This window comes from Lucilia sericata, unplaced genomic scaffold (assembly GCF_015586225.1).
Source record: "Lucilia sericata isolate MDLA Ls3-8-SP2 unplaced genomic scaffold, ASM1558622v1 Contig000062F_arrow, whole genome shotgun sequence".
NCBI lineage: Eukaryota > Metazoa > Arthropoda > Insecta > Diptera > Calliphoridae > Lucilia > Lucilia sericata.
In genome coordinates, this window is record NW_023994097.1 from 764,825 (window position 1) to 787,090 (window position 22,266).

The 22,266-nt window shown below is 29.0% G+C and overlaps 1 protein-coding gene and 2 non-coding genes across 4 annotated transcripts in view; all 3 read right to left on the reverse strand.

The window, feature by feature from the left end:
• Nucleotides 1-1,046: 1,046 nt before the first annotated feature.
• Nucleotides 1,047-1,119, reverse strand: Trnak-uuu. The gene has a single exon. It is a non-coding gene; the product is annotated as a tRNA-Lys (tRNA).
• Nucleotides 1,120-8,628: 7,509 nt separating this feature from the next.
• On the reverse strand, nt 8,629-8,701 carry Trnak-uuu. The gene has a single exon. It is a non-coding gene; the product is annotated as a tRNA-Lys (tRNA).
• Nucleotides 8,702-12,547: 3,846 nt separating this feature from the next.
• Nucleotides 12,548-22,266, reverse strand: part of LOC119616231 (homeotic protein Sex combs reduced) — a 50,569-nt gene continuing 40,850 nt past the window's right edge. For both annotated transcript variants that reach the window (XM_037972559.1, XM_037972558.1), the window contains one exon: nt 12,548-12,903. In XM_037972559.1, coding sequence (XP_037828487.1) covers nt 12,596-12,903 — 308 coding nt within the window. In that variant the 3' untranslated portion in view covers nt 12,548-12,595. The remainder of the gene's footprint in view (nt 12,904-22,266) is intronic.

The following is a 22,266-nucleotide window of genomic DNA, read 5'->3' on the forward strand; positions in this document are numbered from 1 at the left end:
CTTAAGGGACTGAAAAAGTAGTTCCTTATATCCGAGGATTCGTTTTAACAGCGTTCGTTATAAGAGATGTTTTTTTTATGAAAATAGTTACCAAAATGTTGGGACTTGCAAAATAGTGTTTATTAACCGAGAATTCGATATAACCGATTTCGTTATAAACGAGTTTGACTGTATTAGCGGTGGTAGTTCATAAATACAAATTTTGAGTTATTCAATAAAATTTTGACATTACCACCCAACAGAAAATTACTACATTGATATTGTGTTGCTTATTTTGTATTGGAAAGTGCTTACAAACTTACACACATTCTGGCTTACTTTACACAGGGTATGGCCGCTTGAAAATGACACACTAACTGATATACTTGGTTTGTGATATTGTGTGTAGATTACACTTTTTTTATAACATACTTGTGTGTGGAAAAGTAGCTATTCCTACATTCTTACCGATATACCTAGTAAGTAAAATTGTATCTACAGCACCTTTCTAGCTGGAACACAAGTGTATCAAAAAGTATCTACAACAACTTTCTAGGTTAAATACATGTGTATTAAGAAGTATCTAAATATGTATACATATTTTTAAAAAAATGCTACCCAAATACATGTATCTACAAATTCATTCATAAGTATAAGGCCATTCCAATTATCGCTAGATCATGATCCTAATTTTAAGCAATAAATTTTGCTTAAAATTCATCTAAACATTGAAAAAATGTTGATCCAAAAAATATTTTTCAATAAATGAAAAATTTTTTGTTGATTAAATTACAGCACACTTGATTTTTTTATATTTTAATTTTCTGTTCTCATATACAATGTCAATCACAAGTGTATTAAGATGTAAAGCAAAAAATTTTATTAAAAATTGAAACTTCATATCCAGATTTTATATACAAGTAAATCAAATTATAAGTAACACAAAGTAAGGCACACAACATTGGTTACAATTCCGAGTACTCTGAAAATTTTCTGTGGGGCAAATAATAAATTCTAAAAAAATATAATTTTACTAAATTAAGAAAAAATATAATAAAAAACGTGTTCGCCCGAGCAGGGACTTGAACCCTGGACCCTTGGATTAAAAGTCCAATGCTCTACCGACTGAGCTACCCGGGCACATGCTAGTTTGTTGACAAAGTATCTATATAACACAAACATCATAATATTGAAATTGGAACACCTAGCGGCGGCTAGTTGAACATACTATTATCTTAAGTTATCTAAGACAACAACCTCAAAAATTAGTGTAAGTCTGTACTTTCATATCATTCGCACAGTTGAAATGAAGCGACAGTACCACCGTATTTTATTCGGCGGTACCGCCCATCCAATTACACATGCTAAAAAATTACCGTGTTCAAATATTACAATGCAAAAAAATTTAAAAAAATAACAATTCATTCAAATTTGAATTATAAAATTTGCATTATCGTTCGCTTTCGCATTTGCATTCGCAAAAAATAAAATGTATTATTCGCTTTCGAATTCGCTAAACTGGTATTCGCAAGAACCCTAGCTATTTTGCCGAAAAGTGTCAATCTAATTTTATGACCAGTATTTTAAGTTCCCGAACCAATAAGAATTTAATTTATCCTCACTTAAATTGACTGTGTATCTGACCGTCAGAACCCACTTATATTTAACAATCAGCAGAACAAAGTATGTATTTCCCTTTGTAATCCCATTTTGATTTGTTTTATTTTTATATTTCAATATCAAATTTTTCAGATAAACTATTTTTCCTCACTATTCAGATTTTAGCCAGAATTCTTGAGGAACATACGAAATATTCTGTAGAAAAAGTTTTATTTATATAGATTTTCTAATAACACAGGCATTTGAATTTTTCTATCAGCTTTTCGTGTCATGTTTGTCTTACCTTTTCTTATATTATTATTCAAAACTTTTTGCGGTTTAGCATTTTAATACATGTTTGCTCATAAATTGAAAAATATACATATTTTTAATAAGGGTTATGTCCGGTGCACAGTGGGGCAGAATGGAAATTTTTTGGAAATAAATCTGGCATTTCTTAACGGCTGATCCGATCGGGATAAAATTTGGCGTGAGCGAAGCCAAGGAGTATTCGAGTTTAAGTTTTGAAGATGAACCCTGCAGATGCCCCAGGGACGGCGCTGTGGCGGCTCAAAGTAGGGTACCTACGACATGTAAAATTTTTAAACTCGTGCCATTTTTTGTTTTTCACCCAAATACAAAGATTTTTATATTTTGTGAAAGCGCTCGACGAGATCTTGAAAAAACATGCTTGGACATACTACTTATCTCTTATAATATCCGAGTTATAGGCATTTAAAAATTTAGTGATACAAAATTTACCATACCTTGATCCGCCTTTTTTTGAATACCGGGCGTAATTTTGGACCAAATGGACTCAATTTTTTCTTGTTAGTTAGACAACAAAATTTCCAATAATATACAAAAAATTTCAGATCAATATCGTTTACAGATCCATAAATATACGTTTTTTAATTTAAAAATTCAAAAAATTTTAGATTTTTGGCGTTTTTTTGCCAAAAATGTGTCTTAACTCTTTTATTAATAAAATAAAATTTTTATTAAGAACATATAACAATTTTATAGTTTTCTAAAAGGTATCTTTACGCAGAACGCTTTGGCGTAAAAAACTTGTCCTATTTTTTGAAAATGTTGCCACTGCGTCCTTCCGAATATGACCTATTTTTTATCAAAACTTCAACTTTGGGCGACATGTTCTAAAATCCCAAAGCTGGGATCAGAAAACTGAAAGCAGTTTTGGAAACCTCAATATGTTTTCTATTTACTCCAAAAGTATTTTCCCAGCCCTGAAAGAAATGTGGACCCTATGGGCAAAAAAGTAAAAAATCCCATTTTTGGGATTTTCATTCCTATTTTTGGGAATTGCGGGATGCCCTTTGACCTTTTCAATTTTTTTTTGCATATTCTTATTTGAAATGACAAATTTAACAAGCGTTGAAAATTTCATTGAGTTTTGTTCATAAATAAAGATTTTGTCATATATTACATATTTGTTTAATTTCTAAAACTATGATTTATATCAAAATTTTAATAGGATCGCAGATAGCTACAACAATTTAGTCCATATTTATCCCTTAATATAATTTTTTAGTTAGATATGGAAATTCTCGACCCTTTACAAAAAATTTCAAGCCAATATCTCAATTACATTCAAAAATATGTTCATTTAAACCTGTGTCCTTTAATTTCATCTTTTTCATATTTTAGTATTAAGTATGACAGCACATATTTAAATCTTATATTTACCTATTTTCTATTTGTTTACTTATCCTTATAATTGAAAGGTCCTATTATGCTTGAATTTTCAAAAATTTATAACCATTTTTTACCTAAATTTTTTCGACAGATCATTTCGTTCTGTTTCGTTTATGATCGTGTAGGTAAAAATATACAGGTAATGATGATTTCGATTCATTCACTAATAAGAAATATCAATGACTGAATTACAGGTTATAGTAATATAGTCCTAAATGTTAATAGGTAGACAATTCGTAATTTTTTACTTTGGAATAGCTGTATCGGAAATGACAAGAATTGGTATATAAGTAAACTTCTCAGATTTTAAGTACCATATTTAATAAATCTACAATGAAGATTACATTAAAGTACGAAGAGTTGTGTTCCGTTTTATGGAGTATATCTTCAAAAGGGCCAGAAAGAATTGAAGACATTTCAAACTTTTTGATGTAAAAAGTAAGTCTGTGGATGGAAATCAAAAGAAATTTCGATTAAAATTTTGTAGTTGGATGGAAACTACTACGGAAATCTCAACTTACAACACATCAACAGGAGCGCCTTGCAAGTCATGCGAAGACTTATGTTCAAGGTAAAAAAAAGAGGGTCACACAAAAACTTTTTTCAATCTCAAATGAGGAAATTGCTGATACATTTAACGAAATGCTGAAAAAGGAAAACCAACATATGGATGTCGTACATATTGCAACTATTCTTCTTAATGCATCACCAAAACGACTTAAGCGAATTGTGGAAAGTATACCAACTCCAACATCATAATCAAATTTTACTGAAGAGGAAGCAATAGCGCTTATGTTGGAACTGGGTCTCAGTCGAAATAAGTACCAAATATTAAGGAAAGCTCTGCATGAAAAAGGACACAATATATTACCATCATACAAGGCGATCCAGGAAAAAAAAACAAACTATCCTACTAAATCAACAAAAAATAATGAAGAATTGAAAGAACTGAGAACGGAAAAAAGCATAATCCAAGAAGAATTTAAAGTTCAGATGGGATTAAACATCGACAAACCACTTTCAAGTTGCGGTGGTACAAATGACGGTAATACGTCGAGAAGGTTTTTTCGTGATTTTGAAATTACTTCAAAAATAACTGGAATCGACAAGGAGTTGCTTCGAAGAGTTAAAACTATTTTAATGGCACTGAATAGTAAACATAAAATTAATGAAAATCGATTTGGGGAATACACATCTGAAATTTCTAAATTACTTGTATCTCTGTATCCATGGAGGGAACTAACACCAACAGTACACAAATATTGTGTCATGGTCAAATAATAATTGAATCGAATATTCTTCCACTTGGAGAGTTAACAGAAGAAGCCCAGGAAGCGAGGAATCGAGATTTTAAGCATGTTCAACTATTCAGCTCAAGAAAATGCTCCAGGCAATCACAGAATGAAGATATTTTTAATAGTTTACTTCTATCTTCTGATCCTGTTCTTTCAACTATGCGAAAAAGATGGATTTGTTATGAAACTCTATCATCTCAAAACAAGGAAGATTTAAAGGACTTATATTACCTTCTGGATATGTATACCGATATGACAGATTATTTTATAGAAAATAAGTAGTGTTAGGAATTAACTATATAAGTAGGTTGTAAGAATTAATTGTATTATGTTTAAGATAAACAGTTCAAATAAAAAAAGCTATTATACTAACTGATGATATTGTATTAAATTGTGTTTTATATTTCGGTGGGCGGGAAAGGTAATTTGTGTGGGGTGATTTAGGTGTTGTTGTGCGTGGCGCATAATAAAATTATAATTTTTTTATTTTATATACAATATTATAATAAAATAATTAACTAAATAATTTTTAAAAATTGTCCAAATATTTTATTCAACACCAAATGTATGTTCTGTCATACTTAATACTAAAATATGAAAAAGATGAAATTAAAGGACACAGGTTTAAATGAACATATTTTTGAATGTAATTGAGATATTGGCTTGAAATTTTTTGTAAAGGGTCGAGAATTTCCATATCTAACTAAAAAATGATATTAAGGGATAAATATGGACTAAATTGATATTTGATTTGATATAAATCATAGTTTTAGAAATTAAACAAATATGTAATATATGACAAAATCTTTATTTATGAACAAAACTCAATGAAATTTTCAACGCTTGTTAAATTTGTCATTTCAAATAAGAATATGCAAAAAAAAAATTGAAAAGGTCAAAGGGCATCCCGCAATTCCCAAAAATAGGAATGAAAATCCCAAAAATGGGATTTTTTACTTTTTTGTCCATAGGGTCCACATTTCTTTCAGGGCTGGGAAAATACTTTTGGAGTAAATAGAAAACATATTGAGGTTTCCAAAACTGCTTTCAGTTTTCTGATCCCAGCTTTGGGATTTTAGAACATGTCGCCCAAAGTTGAAGTTTTGATAAAAAATAGGTCATATTCGGAAGGACGCAGTGGCAACATTTTCAAAAAATAGGACAAGTTTTTTACGCCAAAGCGTTCTGCGTAAAGATACCTTTTAGAAAACTATAAAATTGTTATATGTTCTTAATAAAAATTTTATTTTATTAATAAAAGAGTTAAGACACATTTTTGGCAAAAAAACGCCAAAAATCTAAAATTTTTTGAATTTTTAAATTAAAAAACGTATATTTATGGATCTGTAAACGATATTGATCTGAAATTTTTTGTATATTATTGGAAATTTTGTTGTCTAACTAACAAGAAAAAATTGAGTCCATTTGGTCCAAAATTACGCCCGGTATTCAAAAAAAGGCGGATCAAGGTATGGTAAATTTTGTATCACTAAATTTTTAAATGCCTATAACTCGGATATTATAAGAGATAAGTAGTATGTCCAAGCATGTTTTTTCAAGATCTCGTCGAGCGCTTTCACAAAATATAAAAATCTTTGTATTTGGGTGAAAAATAAAAAAATGGCACGAGTTTAAAAATTTTACATGTCGTAGGTACCCTACTTTGAGCCGCCACAGCGCCGTCCCTGGGGCATCTGCAGGGTTCATCTTCAAAACTTAAACTCGAATACTCCTTGGCTACGCTCACACCAAATTTTATCCCGATCGGATCAGCCGTTTAGAAATGCCAGATTTATTTCCAAAAAATTTCCATTCTGCCCCACTGTGCGGTGGTTCATTACCAAATTTTATTTTTACCAATACGTCAAAATTTTGAGATAAAGAGGTTTTAATTCCGCATTATTCTTCAGTATTGTTGGTAAAATATTAGAAAATGAGTATTGATTTTGAAGTGCTTACACTTTTTTTGGCAACCTAACAAACAATTCAGAAAAAAATAATAATACCAGTTCTTTTTGTTTTTACCAGGTTTTTAGGAATTTTTATATAACCATTTTTAAAAAAATGAAATAAATAAATTTCAAAATAATTATTGACATTTTATTCCAGAATTAAAAATTTATGGATCAAAGTATATCATTCTCATTAATATTTTTCCGACATCATTATATTAAGTTTTATTAAATCCCGATTTAATGAATGGCAATTTTCAAAATCCTGCTCAGTTAATTTGATGAGTGATCCTTTCATGGCGTACGATCTAAATTGTTTTTATCACTCCGATCCCGCTATTATTCAAAAACCATGCCAAACTATGTACACATCATCAAAAAAGATGGGGGTATATTGATTTTATCATTCCATTTGTAACACATCGAAATATTGGTCATAGACCCACAAATGTCCGTCCGTCTGTCTGTTGAAAACACGATAGAGTCCGAACGGAATGAACTAGAAGGTTGACATTTTCCACAAATATTCTCTATAGATAAGGTTTGTTTCGTATTGAAAATGGGCAATATCGGTCCACGTTTTCGAAAGTCCCCATACAAGTGGAAGCCCGAAAACAGCTTTATATGTTTTAAAAGTGTTAGTGTAGTGATGAAATTCTACATAAATAAGTTTCATATGAGTCAAAATCTCCCTACCAAATTTTATAATAGCCATAATTGACCGTACTCCCTATAGAAGATCCCCTTCACAAAATGACTCTAACGCTCATTACTGGTCTTAAAATACGAGTATAGCAATGGAATTTGACATAAGTAAGTCACTTTCAAGCCAAAACCTTTCTATCAATTTTAATGTGGATCGGTCCATAATTGACCCCACCACTCTCAAGCCAACTTGTTGATTTTTTTTGCAATATTAAACCTAGAAATCAAGCAAATGAGCATTTTCGTGTCAAGTGATTTTATGTCTTGTGTGTCTTCTGAACCAAGGTAGTACTATTGGATTGTAGGCCAGACACAAATTTTCTGCTCGATCGGTCAAGAACTGCCGGAGTTAGAGGCGGCCAAAGTTGGACATTTTGGTCATGAGTGTAACTTTCCACCTATTGGTCCTAGCAAAAATTGTCCAAAGGAGTTCAGATAGCTATTTATTCATTGTTTTTTAATTTGTGTCTGGCCTACTATCCAATAGTACTAACCGTGGTGCAAATTTCGAAAGACATCGATTTTAAAAATTGGCTCACCTGACACGAAATTGCCCATGTATGTATATAATAACAACAAGTGTCATTGATTTTCAAATATACCAAGTTATATATGATCTTGTATTGTCTCAGGGACGAAGTCTATGGAAAATGGTTATGATCACCTAACCCACATACAACTGAACAACCGAAAATGGCTTGTAAACCTTGTAATCAAACTAGAGGTCACAATTTTAAAGATAATTCAATGAAATTTTGCCTATAAACTTCTTTTGTACTAGAGACGAATCCTATTGAAAATCGGTAACATCGGTCTAATATATGATCTAGCCCCCGTACAACTGAACACCCCGAATAGGGCTTTTAAGTTTATAATAATGTTTAATGTACTCGTATCTCGACAAAAAACTGCAAAACCAAGTTATGTAATAGCATTGATGACCGTGATGAATTTTTTGATGATAGCCCCTATACAAAGCCCCCTTCGAAATATGACTTAAATGTACACAATTTTATTCAACAAAAAATGGATAAATTATATCTCAGGCAAGTTACAATTCACTTAAATGCTTTATTATGAATACTAAATCACATTCTATTTTTGGAACAGGTGTAGGGTATTATATGCTCGGCCTCGCCCGACTATAATTTCTTACTTGTTTTTAATTACGATAAGGGTAACGAGCACACCGGGTAATGATAGTTTTTGTTTAACATTGAATTTGATAAAAGCTGCGCAATAATTTTCTGTCCCTTTTGCGTTTAAATCTGTTAAACTTGGGTCAAGACATTTTTATAATTTATGTACACATTTTGTTATTTTTTTTTTGTATTTTAAATATATTAAAATATATACATATTTTTATTAAAAAAAGTTGAACTCGCCCGAGCAGGGACTTGAACCCTGGACCCTTGGATTAAAAGTCCAATGCTCTACCGACTGAGCTACCCGGGCATATGTTCTAATTGTTGAAAATATAGATTTTGCCTAATTATGCTATAAATAGAACAACTGGAATGAATGAGAATCAAATATGAAAACTATTAATGATCTGTTGTGGTTTAAGTAAGAAAGGAGGGAAGAGGGACAGCGAAATAAAAACACATGTTCCGTTTTTTATTACATTTTAAAATAATAATTTTTATTGATCTTTTTGTTGTTTTTGTTTGCATTTTAATTTATTTTTTGTATCAACATATTATTTAATTAATTTACTTTGTTTTATTTTATATTATTAAGTATTATAATAAATTGTTGTTGTTTTAACATATTGCGAAACTAAAGTACATTTGTTTTTGTTTTTTTTAATATTATTTACTAATAATTAAATTATTTTTATAGTTTTTTATTTTTAATACATTTACAGTTGATGATAAAAATGTTTTTTGTTGTTGTTGTTTATACTTATTTAACATTTTTTTCTTTTTGTGGTTTTTAAAATTTTACATGGAATGCAGCTTAATTTTGCTATAAAAATTCTGCAATTTTGATAAAGAATTTTATTTATTTTTTTATAAAACATGTGATTGATGTCTTAAAATTTAAGAGCGCGAGTGGGATATGCCCATTTTGTTTAATGAAAAAAAAAACTAAATAATATTAATTTGTATAAATAAAAAAGAAAACAATAAATTTGTGCTAAAATATTTACTAGTTTATGTTGAGTTTTTATTAAAGTAAGAAAGTTATTTTCTTTTGCAATTTTTATTGATAAACTTAAAAATTTAATAAAAATAATTAAAATTTAGTTCCTTTAAAATGATGCACTAACCTTATACAATTATAAATATTTTTTTATTATTAAATTTTATTATTTTTAAATTATAGATTATTAATTTTAATGATAGTGATCATTTTTTGTATTAATTACTAAAGAGGATCGTTCTTATTAAAATTATTTTTGTTTAATTCGTTTATATGTTTGTAGTGTTTTTTTAATATATTAAACTAATGTTAGTTAAATATTTATAATAATTTTTATAATTTTATATTAAAACAACAATTAAACCTGATGTTTTTCTTATTTACTCAATAAAACCCTACTTACTGGCTAATATTTTTTTTTTTTTTAGTTTTTATTTATAAATTATTAACATTTTTACATAGATGATTTTTTACAACTATTAATTCATTTTTGTAATAGTAGACATTTAATTTAAACAAAAACTATTGCAAATTATTTTATAAAATGAATTTAGGTATAATTTAAACAAAATTAATGTATCACTATTAAAACTATAAAAAATAATTAAACAAAGTACTAAATTTTTATCGGCCCTGTGTTCCCGAATTTGTTTTTTTAAATATTTTTATTTATATTATTTATTTTTATAAAAGTTAGTTTAAAATTAAAACATTTTTAAAAACGTAAAGCATTTGTAAGAAATATATAACAAAAACATGAGAGAAATACATTGAAATTTCAATTTGTAAAATTAAATTGTAGAAATTTGGACATTTTTTACAAATTGAACTCATATGATTTAAAAACAAAAAAATTCTTTAAAAGAATTTGTAATTGTATTCAAATTTTTAATAATGTGTCAAAGGAAAATTTTTAAGATTTTAATAATATTAAGTACTAGTAGCATTAAAATTTATAAAAAAATAAAACATTTAACACAATGGTAATAAAATATTAAATAAAATTACTATTGATGTGATAAACGAATACATACATAGCTATTGATTTAATTTATTTAGTTTATTATTCGAAAAAAAAAAATTAAGATAAGTCATTTTGGTAAAGGACACATGCCTGGTACCAAATTGACACTAATTTTTTCAATAACATCCGTTGTCAAATAGATACATACATACAACATTGCAACAATTCATTGTCGCAATCTAAACTTTATTCACATCCGTTGTCTAAAAGTTCACAAACATGGTAAGCTCAAAATGCGTTGTAAATAGTGAGCTTAACACGTTTGTTAACATTTAGACAACGGATGTGCATAAAGTTTAGATTGCGACAACGAATTGTTGCAATGCTGACAAAGTTGCATGGTCTACATTACATGTTGTTGTTGTATGTTTGTATATACTTGACTTGATGTTATTGAAAAATTTTTTGTCAATTTGGTACCAGGCGTGTATATTTTTTTTCATCTGTGTATAAAACCATAACTTTTAATAAACATTTTGAAGTTTTTTTCATTTCGAATTCAAAAATGAATTATTTATAATTAAAATTATCATTTGAAATTCGAAAAAAGAATTATTTAATTAAATATTTTCCATTTCGTAAAGATAATTTTGAAACAATTGAGGTGAATAATGAAATTTAAAACGAACATAACATTTAATAAAATTAACAAAGTTTAAAACAAATTAATTCCGAAATAGTTTAAAAAAGTATTTATGAGTTGTGGGGGGTACAAATATTTAACAAAAGAGCACACATTCAGATTGGAGAAAAATCATCTTAAGCTAAAGAAAAAGAATCAAAAGCGAATTACAATTTTAGAATAATAAAACTATGGTTTGGAAAAATTTCACATTTAAGTTAAGATATTTAATAAGAAATTAGTTATTAGGTAAACTGAATGATTTTAGAAAATCAAGAAATTAATTTACTTTTTAATGATGTATCGAAAAATTTAAATATTGGAGAATGTTGAAAATTGGAACCAATTTTATAGCATTTCATGTATATTTATTTTAAAATTAACATAAATCTTTTTAGAATACAGAATATGAACAATTTATTTACCAAAATTCTAATTCGCTTTCAATTTATATAAATATACTTTATAGACCTAAAACTAACTTATTAAATACATTTTTTCTAAAACTAACTTACAGAACTAAAGGCTCTTTTCGAATACTGCTTAGAGAATTAAAGTAGTTGGTTTATCATACTGGACGGCTTAAGAAATTTTTTTCTTTTTTATAATAAATGAATTTTGTTTTTCTAAATTATAATTTAAACAAATAATAATATAATATAAACCAAAAAAAAATATACAAAAAAATAATAAGTCAAAATAAATTTTTGAACCAGTATTATAAACCAAAAAAACAAACGAACTTTTTGAAGAATAATTGCAGTTAATGTTTCTCAGCAATGGAATACATTCCTTTACACACACTGCTAATCTTTTGCTGTTAAATTTGTACACTTGTAAAAAAAAGTTCGTTTCTTTTTCTTGTAGCTTAGCTCAAATCAGTTGTATTCGGAACTTCAAATAATTTTCTATATATTTTGATATCATTTTGATCACATCTTTGTTTTTTGAGTGTTTTTTATGTTCTTCTTCAACAAACAACAGCGGCTGATGTCATAGTTTTGCGTTATTTTTAGCAGCAGTACAAGTCGTTATCATTACTGATCTCAGTATCATTACGTGTATCGCAGGCAGTGTCATTTAAAAGTGAATTTGTATCAAACTCCTGCTTACAGAGCTGATGATTCTGAGGTAGTAGATGATGATGATGATTATGGGGAGGATGTGGATGATTACTTTGAGAATGATAATTTTCATCATCTTCTACAGCCAGATTATCGGATAATGACAATGCAGATGCCGACGATGATGACATTAGTCTCTGTTGCGGTCCAATGATAACTTGAGATCAGAATTCTTGCGGATATTTAACACAATCGGCATTTGACGTCGTCGACGACGCCACAGCTGCAGCAGAGGCGAACAGTGCATTTGTGCCACCAACGACACCACTCGTTGCACTGTTAACACCTCCACCGCCGCCACCACTGCCGCCTACCAAGTCTTGGGAGTTTTGTGTTTGATAACCGCCGGCTACACTTGCTGCTGCCGCCGCCTGATATGGTTCCTGATACAACTGATTGAGCCTCTAACCAGTACCCGAAAAGTGCCACGCGTCCTATGCGCTCAAATGAGCAAACTGTGACGGATGAATATCGAATTGATGATAGGGGTGACCATAGGGACCCATATGATAGGGCACTATATTCATTGAAGCCATTTTGTGTTCCTTTTTCCATTTCATGCGTCTATTCTGGAACCAAATCTTAATTTGGCGTTCGGTTAAGCACAGAGCATGAGCGATTTCGATGCGTCTTCGGCGGGTCAGGTAACGATTGAAATGGAATTCTTTTTCAAGTTCTAATGTTTGATAGCGGGTATATGAGGTCCGTTGTCGTTTTGTTTCACCATTGGCATTAACAGTACCTAAAAGGGAGAGAGGGATTGAGGTTAAAATTAGTTAGATAAAACTACAAATAGTAAATAATTTTAAATATTAATATTAGATTTTTAGTTTACATATAATTGAATTCTCAATTTGACGCAAGTTGGCATTTGATTCATTAAGACCCCAATGAATTGTGACAAAATGATTCTAATTTAAATTAACTTCCGTTTCCTTAACATGCCATTTGACTTAAAATAAACTCTTTGTGCAACTACTAATGCCTCCTAAATGCAATTTCAAAATAAAACATCATCCAACCTGTCCATTACAACAATTATTGTTTTGTAGGAACATTTCTTCCTTTCCTATCGTTGGCTGACAGGCCGACTGAAATTTTGTACTCCATATAAAAAAGAAAATAAAACATTTCAGGAACCTTAAACACAAACTTGAGTGATGGATGATGGTTGCTTGGTTTGAAGTATGTTTTGTGGCCCAGCATGTATGTTGTTGTTTTAGTTGTTGCTGTTGCAAGATTGTTGGCATTTATTGTTATTTTTGTTGTAGGTTGTAGTCTGGTTACTGTCTACTGTATTATGAGGTGGTCATTAGTTTTAGTTTCTCGTCTTTCATGTCTCTTCTCACTACTTCTTCGACATTTGCTTTGATACTAAAAAAACTCTTTGGATTTCTTCATTCTACTTTCAGATACAATTTTTTTTCATTCGGTTAATTTTATTTTCAAGGATAGAAAACACTAGTACAAACTGATAAATTTGTCTGTAGGTTTGTGTAGTCAGTAGTTGTCGTACATATTGTGGCACATGGTAAAACTAAACAACATCTAAAATAAATTGGCGCGTTTTTTAAATTCAAAAAAAAAAAAAAAGAAAAAACAGAATGCCTTCTTGTTAACTTAAGCGTATAGAGTTTAGTATCTATGAGAGTGTGTAGATATTTTGCTGAGTCTGTAAGTGTGCGTGGTTTGTAGTTTTTATGCTTAAATACACTTTAATTAAATGAGAGATAATTAATTTTAAGTTTAATCGGAAATTCCATTTAGATAGATATTTTCCTTAGTGATTGATGTACTTTTGACAACATTTTTAGTTTAAAGTCTTTTTTGTTTGCGTTTGTATTAGTTTTAGTTTCTATTTTTGGGAAAAAATTAAAATAGCACAGTTTTTTATAGTCAAAATAACGTATCCGTCTAATGAATGAATGTAAAAGTTTTAAATGTAGACATTTGAAAGAATGCATACTTTATGTTGGATATGTATGAATTTAAGTCTTGTATTAGCTAATAAAAATCTTGCAATATCACCGTTACATTGCTGATTAACTATATTTAAAGAATGCATTCCTATAAACTCTGTAATTTTCTCTACTCACATGCAAACTTTCCACACATGAAAACTTTTTTAACATTCGACAATTTCTGTGATGTAGGTCGTGTTTGTTTATATTCGAGTTTGTTTTTTCTTTTTTTAATTTTAAACTATTTTTAAATACATACATATTTTTTAGGCAAAAATTAAATTAAAATTTAAACTTTAATATTACCTAGTAAAAATTACTAAACTGAGACAATAATTTACCCTCCTCAGTAATAGACACAACAAACACCAGGCGTTACTAGGCGTAAACAAGTTTTATTGCAAACAATCAAATAAAAATCTCTCAGTTCTCGGCTAATAAAAGACCAAATTTATGAAAACTGAAAAATTTAATAACGACAACAAGCACTTGAATAAAATACCAAGAAAAAAGTTTTGAAAAATATATAAATTTGCGTTTTAATGGGATTTCTCGCTACGGAGATGTTCACTTTTATAAAAACGAGAAACAACAGATAGACAGACGAATATAACGTGTCAAACCATAATTTAGCCACTTTTCAACTTATTTAGAAAATATATATTTCAAACATTAATGTCTAATAAAATAAGGCAACAGTTGACATTTGAATAACGGTTGATTTGGATCTGTTTTCGATAAATATGTATTTGGAAAAATTAATATAAATTAATAAATCCAATTTAGTACCATTTGGACCTGTAAGAAAGTATAAACACAGACATAAGATACACTACACAAGTTGTAAGTATATTTAAAATTCGATATATTCATCATTTATGTAGCATTGGTTCTGATATATTTAAGCTATTTATCAATAAGTTGTTTTTCTTTAAAGAGCATTTATATGGGGACTAAGGTCAAATGTGGTATCCTCATAAAATGTGGTGGAGGGTTTTATGTTATATATAAGTTATTTATGCTTTTCTTTGTGATACAGTTGTTTTTAAGTGAATTAATTTTCTAAAGGACAATAAAATAGGGGCTGAGGTAATGAGTCTCTTTTTATGAAAATGGGCAGAAAGTGACTGTGAGTCGAAGGTATGTATAATAATTTTTTTAAATGTTTTCAATTATGATTATTAAAAAAGTTAATTCCTAGAACTAAAAAAAAAAATCCCAAATATTTAAATTTTTATACCCAACATCAAAAGAGATGGGGGTATATTGATTTTGACATTCCGTTTGTAACACATCGAAATATAGTCATAAACCTACAAAAATATATATATCTAATTAGGTCGGAGAGTCCGTCCGTCCGTCTGATTGTTGAAAGCACGATAGAGTCCGTACGGAACGAAATAGAGGATTGAATTTTTCACCGTATGGGCAAGGTTTGTTTGGTATTGAAATGGGCAATATCGGTCCACGTTTTCGGATAGCCCCCATACAAGTGAACCCCCGAAAAACAGCTTTAAAAGTACAAGCATAGCGATGAAATTCGACATAAATAAGTTTCATATGATCCAAAATCTCCCTACCAAATTTTATGAGGATCCGCCAATAATTGATCCTACCCCCATATAAGGTCCCCTTCAGAAAATGAATAAAATACGAGTAAAGCGATGAAATTCGACCCAAGTAAGTTCCTTGCGAGCCAAAATCTCTTAACCAAATTTTGTGTGGATTGGTCCATAATTACCCTCCTATAAGATCCCCTTCAGATAATTAAAAATACGAGTAAATCGATGAAATTCGACCCAAGTAAATTCCTTGCGAGCCAAAATCTCTTAACCAAATTTTATGTGGTTTGATCCATAAGTAAGTTTCTTACGAGCCAGAACCTCTCTATTGACTTTTATGAGAATCTGCATATGATTGACCCCCATATAAGTTCCCCTTCAGAAAATGACTTTAAAGCTTATTACTGGCTTAAAAATACCAGAAAAGCGATGAAATTCGACACACATATGTTTTATACGAGTTAAAATCTCTCTACCAAATCCATTGAGGATCGGTCCAAGGGAAAATTACTGTAACGATCATTGCTGACTTAAAAATACGTGTACAGCTATGAAATTTGATATAAGAAACATTTATAGGAACGTAAATCTTCCTACCGAATTTCATGCGGAAAGTGTCGGGAAGTGATATTCGAAGTAAAGATGTTTTATATGAACCAAAATTGGTCTAAAAAATTTATGAAAAACGATCCATAATTAACCATATCTCTCATATAAGGTCCTCTTCAGTCAATTTGATGATATTCGCCCTGATTATTATAGGGGAGCATTCTTTTAAGGCATACAGCTTGATGGTGGTTAACCTTTTACTCTGATTTAATAGAAATATTCAGTAAAATAAATATCGACTATTAAAATATTGATCAATTCTTTTGATAAATGTTAATTTTTAAAGAGAATGTCAAAAAGTATCGATACTTATGCCGAAATCAGGCCGTAAAAATAGTTAGCAATGTATAATCTAAATTGTACGCTTTTTCTTCCTAAAGCTAAATTTTCTTAGTTTTTCCCCTGTATTTCCATTGTCTATCATTATTTTATATACAACCAATATTTATGTTTTTAACCAAAACCAGAAAAAAAAGAAGTTTCAAAAGGAGGACTGGTAGAATAACAAAAACAAATGCCACGAGCCCATTTTATTGTTTAATAATGTGGCAAGCAATAAAAAGAAGTATCTCTATGCTGTAAAAGTATTTGGCAGTAAACAATTTACCGTTAAATTGTGTGTGTGTGTTTTGACTATATGTATGCAAAAAAACGATTTTCAGTTTTCAAATGTCTCTGCAAAGGTTTTAAACTAAATTTAGCCGATATTTTTCACCAGGTTGTGTACGAGTAAATGTTTGCTTGTGTTTAATACAAGGGGCGTCCAAAACGCGTTGACTATAATGAGGGGGCGTTTTATAAGCAAAGTAGCGATATTTAAACATTATTTAAACATTAGTACGAGTACAAGAGTACGAAAAGGAAATTGTAAAATAAAGATGTATTTTGGTTTAAAGCTAATAAACTCTTCCTTTAGTGAAGAGTGTTTCGTTTTTTTTTGGCATTTAAGTCAATAAATTCATACATATTTTTAATAATGCCATAATCAAATATGACAGTTGTTGGGCAAAGCAGCAATAATATTAAGGTAAAAGGATTTTTTTTGGTTAGTTTTTTTCCCTTACATGTATGTTCGATTTTAGTGGCTTTGTTTTGAATTTTTTTTTTATTTAGTTTGTCTGTTCTTGTTGAAGCAGTTTTTCTATGTATGATTTTTATATTTGTTGGGAATTTTGACAAATGTTTTATTCAATCAAAATTTAGTACTTGTTTGAGGGCTTTTATTTGTTAGGGTGCTTGTTTGTTTGTTTCTAATGACTTTTGATAGTTTTAGGTCATGGGGTCGTTTATTTTGTTTATATTTTAAATTCCATACATTTGGCACAATTTCCTGTATTCAGCAACATATTTATTAGATTTTAAAATTTTATAAATTTGAAGCAAATGCAGGCAAACATGATAGAGATCATATATTTTCCTATAAATCGAGAAAGATTTGGCTGAAAAAAGTCTAATAAAAACTTCAATTATTTAGACCGATTTTTTTAGATGACAATGTTATTTGAGATACTCAGAAATTTGTTTTATAAACCTTTGATAATTTATCAACAATAATGCCTTAAGCAATTTCTTGTAAAGATCCATTCCATCACTAATTGCTGCCGATCCGAATACTCTACCAGAGGTAAGCTTCACATCATATGGGTACCAGGCCACTCGGGAGTAGTCGGCAATGAAAGAGCGAATGTAATAGCTTTAAAAGGACGCAACCCATAAGGCCTCTTGGAATAATGAAACCGTGGGTAGAACCGCAAAGATCATATGGGGTGAACCTAACGAGAGCAGGACGAGAAGCCTCCTTAAAATGAACAAGTCTAAGGTTAGTATGATGGTACGTATTCTGAGTGGACACACAGGATAACGGGCACACCTATAGAAAATTGGACATGCGGATTCAGACGAATGTAGAGCATGTAGAGAGGACAGTGAAACTCTAGAGCACTTTCTTTGCCATTGTCAGGCTTTCGCCGAAATTAGATCCAAATATATTGGAAGTGATATTATTCCGGATATAATATCTCTCACGAACACTAATTGGAAAATACTTAGGAATTACGTAAAGGAAACTGAGTTTCTGAACATCGAACGATAATACATTTAGTGAATACTATATAAGGTTTTTGTTTTTACCAACAAACATTTTCCATGAAAAGGAGCGCACAACAGGCCCAATAGTGGCCTAGGTGTATTTCTTCGGATTTGATGTAGATACATCCTCCTATCAAACTAACCCTAACCTAACCTAATTGCTGTCGATATTCTATAATAGATGACTAGATTTTGCTGATGACATTAAATCAATTATCACACCTTCAATATTTAATAAAAAAATTTCCATTTTTTTACGTTATTATTAATAATTTGTTAATAAAAAACAAGCAGAAAAAAATACTATAATTTATAAACATCTCTTTCTTTGTGTCATTTTAATTTGTAATTTTTTTCAGCCATGTTATTCAATTCATTTAAGTTTGCAACTCTACATTTATTATTTAAATGACAGTTTAAAAAACCGCTTCGTTGAGTGAGTGTTATAAATAGGGTTTCTATAACAGAAGTTAGCGGGAAATAATTTTTATTTATAATTTCTGGAGTTTTTAAGCGGAGAGCTCGGGAATACAAAACTACCAAAATTACTACTTTTTATATTTATAAATTTTTTACTAAGATTATTTTATACAAAATTTCTGAAAAGTTCTCTAGTTATAAACTTCTTTGTAATTAATTCTATATTTATAACCAAATAGATAAATTGGCCTATTATTTAGAAGATTTTCGACAAATTATATATGGAACAAATTAAAAGTACTAATGTTTTGCAAAAGTGAAACTAGATTCAGAATTTCAAAAATATCTCGGCAAAACATATAAAAGTCATGATATTGAAAACCCTAGTTATAAGTAAACTATGGGTATTGTAAGTAGTTTTTCCACAGTATTTGTATAATTTTAAGTTATATGATTGTACGTCCGTCCAACTGTCTGTATTTTTTTATACATATGTACATATTCCTTTTTATATATCTTTATAGTTAAATGTTGTATGTTAAAATGTTTGTATAGTTTTTAAGTTTTATTTTATTTTTTTATGTATAATAAATACAAGATATTGTATCACCTTGTTTGACAAATGACAAATACAACATATTGTGACAAGTTACTTGCGTTTCTTTATATAGTTTTTTTTTTTCAAACAAAAAATATTTATATTTTTTGTATTTCATTTACAAAGTAGTTGTTGCTGTTTATTTTTTACACAATTCACACATATTTTTGTGTATTTCGTTTTGTATATAAATTTTATAAATGTTTTTTTTACATTTGCCTTTTATAATGTTTTATTAATAAATTTTCATGTTACTGTAAATTTGTCAAATGTTTAAATAAAAGTAATTTGTTACAAAATTCAGTTGTTGTTTCTGTACAGAAAAATACTGCATGTCCGATAACTTGGCGATGAATCATTTTGAAAAAAAAATACAGATTCATATACATCATCGTCATCATTATTAAGTGTCAAAAAAAGTTTATGATAAAAATCATTTGTTTATTAATATTTTTGTTTCAATGTATCCTCCTTACCTTAAAAAACATATACACACACCCGCCCATAATTGATTAATGTTATATGAAATTTTCAAATCATAATAATTTATATTCTACAAGTAAATTGTTATCACATGTATGCAATGTTGATTTTCAGGCAATGGAAGTGCTGAATTATAAAGTTAATATGTTCACTATATTTTGCTAATATCTTTTTGTATCTAATTTGAATTATTGTTCATTTAACCCTGACCTGTGTTACTTTATTTTGGTTTATGTCTAGAGTCAAACAAATCAAACCGAAAACTGAAATCAGTTTTAAATATTATTCACAAAATATGCAAAGTTAGTTGGTAGGAAAAAAGTTATAAAATAAAGTTTGTGTTCTTTTCTGTTTTACTTTTCTTCTTAACTTTTGTCATGATTGTCTACAAGGTGTATGCTAATATTGTGTCAATCACTGCCCCTGCTATAGTCAATGTCAATATTGAGATCTGTCATGTCAAACAACAGTCCAGCAGCAGTCAGTTTTTGCATATCACAAGAATAAAAACAAATACGTTGAATTTTTTAAAGTACTTTTGTATGTAAAATATGTACATGTAGTCATACTTTACATATTTAACATTTTTTTCGTTTAGTACCAAAAACTACTTGAATTTCATAAGTGAAATATTATGGAGCAGATCAGAACTAACTTCAAAATTTCAACATGTTTTACGACTAAAGATTTTATAAAGAAAACTATGAAGCTAAAGATTTTCGAATGAAAATTTTAATAGATTGAAGTTTTTCTAAAGAATAATTACATAAAGTAATTCTTACATGATCAATTACAATTACTTGTAATGTGTAATTGAGCAATAACCAATTAAAATTAGTTGTAAAAGTAATTTAGGTATTACTAATTCAAATTACATGTATAATTACAAGTAATTGTAATTGGAAATCCTTCAACTACAATTTTAAGTAGTTGTAATTGGCAAAATTTCAATTACAAATAACTGTAATTGGCAAAATTTCAATTACAAATAACTGTAATTGGCAAAATTTCAATTACAATTACAAGTGCATCATATTTATAATTGGTAAAGCTTCAATTACAATTACTTCAAATGCAATTGTAATTGAAAATGTAATAGTTATCCCCTAAACCTGCTAAAATCTTTGTGAATAATACTTTATGTGACTAAAGATTTTCTAATGAACATTTTATTCGACTAAAAATTTTCTGTCGAAAACTTTGTTTTTTAAAGATAACTTTTTTCAGCTAAAGACTTTCTAATGAAAAATGTATTGCCTAAATACTTTCTAAAGAACCAGCTTAAGCTTTTACTATCAATCAATTCGTGAGCAATACGTAACCATTTAAACAAATCAAAATTGTTTACAATCTATGAAATATATGTATTTCAATTGCTTGGGCCTTAGATAGCCCACTGTTAATCTCTTGCATAATCGCAAAAAAGTAAATAAATTTTTTTGAAAGTGTTGTTTTGTTTTTCATTTCAATTTCCATTCATGCCACAAAAAAAAAGACCTGTAACTTTCATTGCACAACTACAAGTTACTTTGATTCAAAACTTTATACGCACACCACAAATATAAAGATTTTTCTGTTGTGTCACTTTATAAATTCTCAGATCTTTTAAGCACATTGATCATCATCCAGTTGGGATGAGGCTAAGATGCTGCTATAACACAAATAGTAATGGACTTAACAACAAATACAAGTAAACAAATAAAAAGTATCTAAAAAAAGAAAGATCTGTGTAATATTTTGCATATGTTGCAAAGAACAAACAACGGACAGCAGACATCAAAAATATACAATTGAAACTGATATGTTAATCTGTTGTCAGTACTTTTTATGTTTGTTTTTCTTTTCGACTCTTTTCTTTTCCATAAAATCTCTTTGAAATGACAGATCATCACAACAATGTCAAACAACATGATCAAAACAATGCATTTTTTTTCTCCACCAACTTTACATACAATTCGTACATGAATATTTTCAATATTTTGTTCTTTGATATGAATTATAATAAAAACAAACTAAGATGTCTTAAGGTCATTTATAGCGTAATAAATATAACTTAATATTTTATTTTGAAAAGATCTTAATTTCTTGTTTTTTATATTTTCCAAAATTTGGGTTAAAGTTGTTGCGGGTGTTGTCTTAAGTTGGCCATTGACACTGTCACTTGGCTGAACAACAAAAGTGTGTGTATGTTTTTTTGAAATATTTGAATGATGGGTTGAGTCAGGTGGCTGGCACATTAGCTCTGTGTCGTAGTGTTCTTTTTTTTAATATTTACGAAATTTTGACTGACAGTTTTATAAACTAAGGAATTTAAGAAAAATAAATAAAAAATTGGACTAAATATAAATAAATTGTAAAACGAATACAACTGCTGGAATAATAAA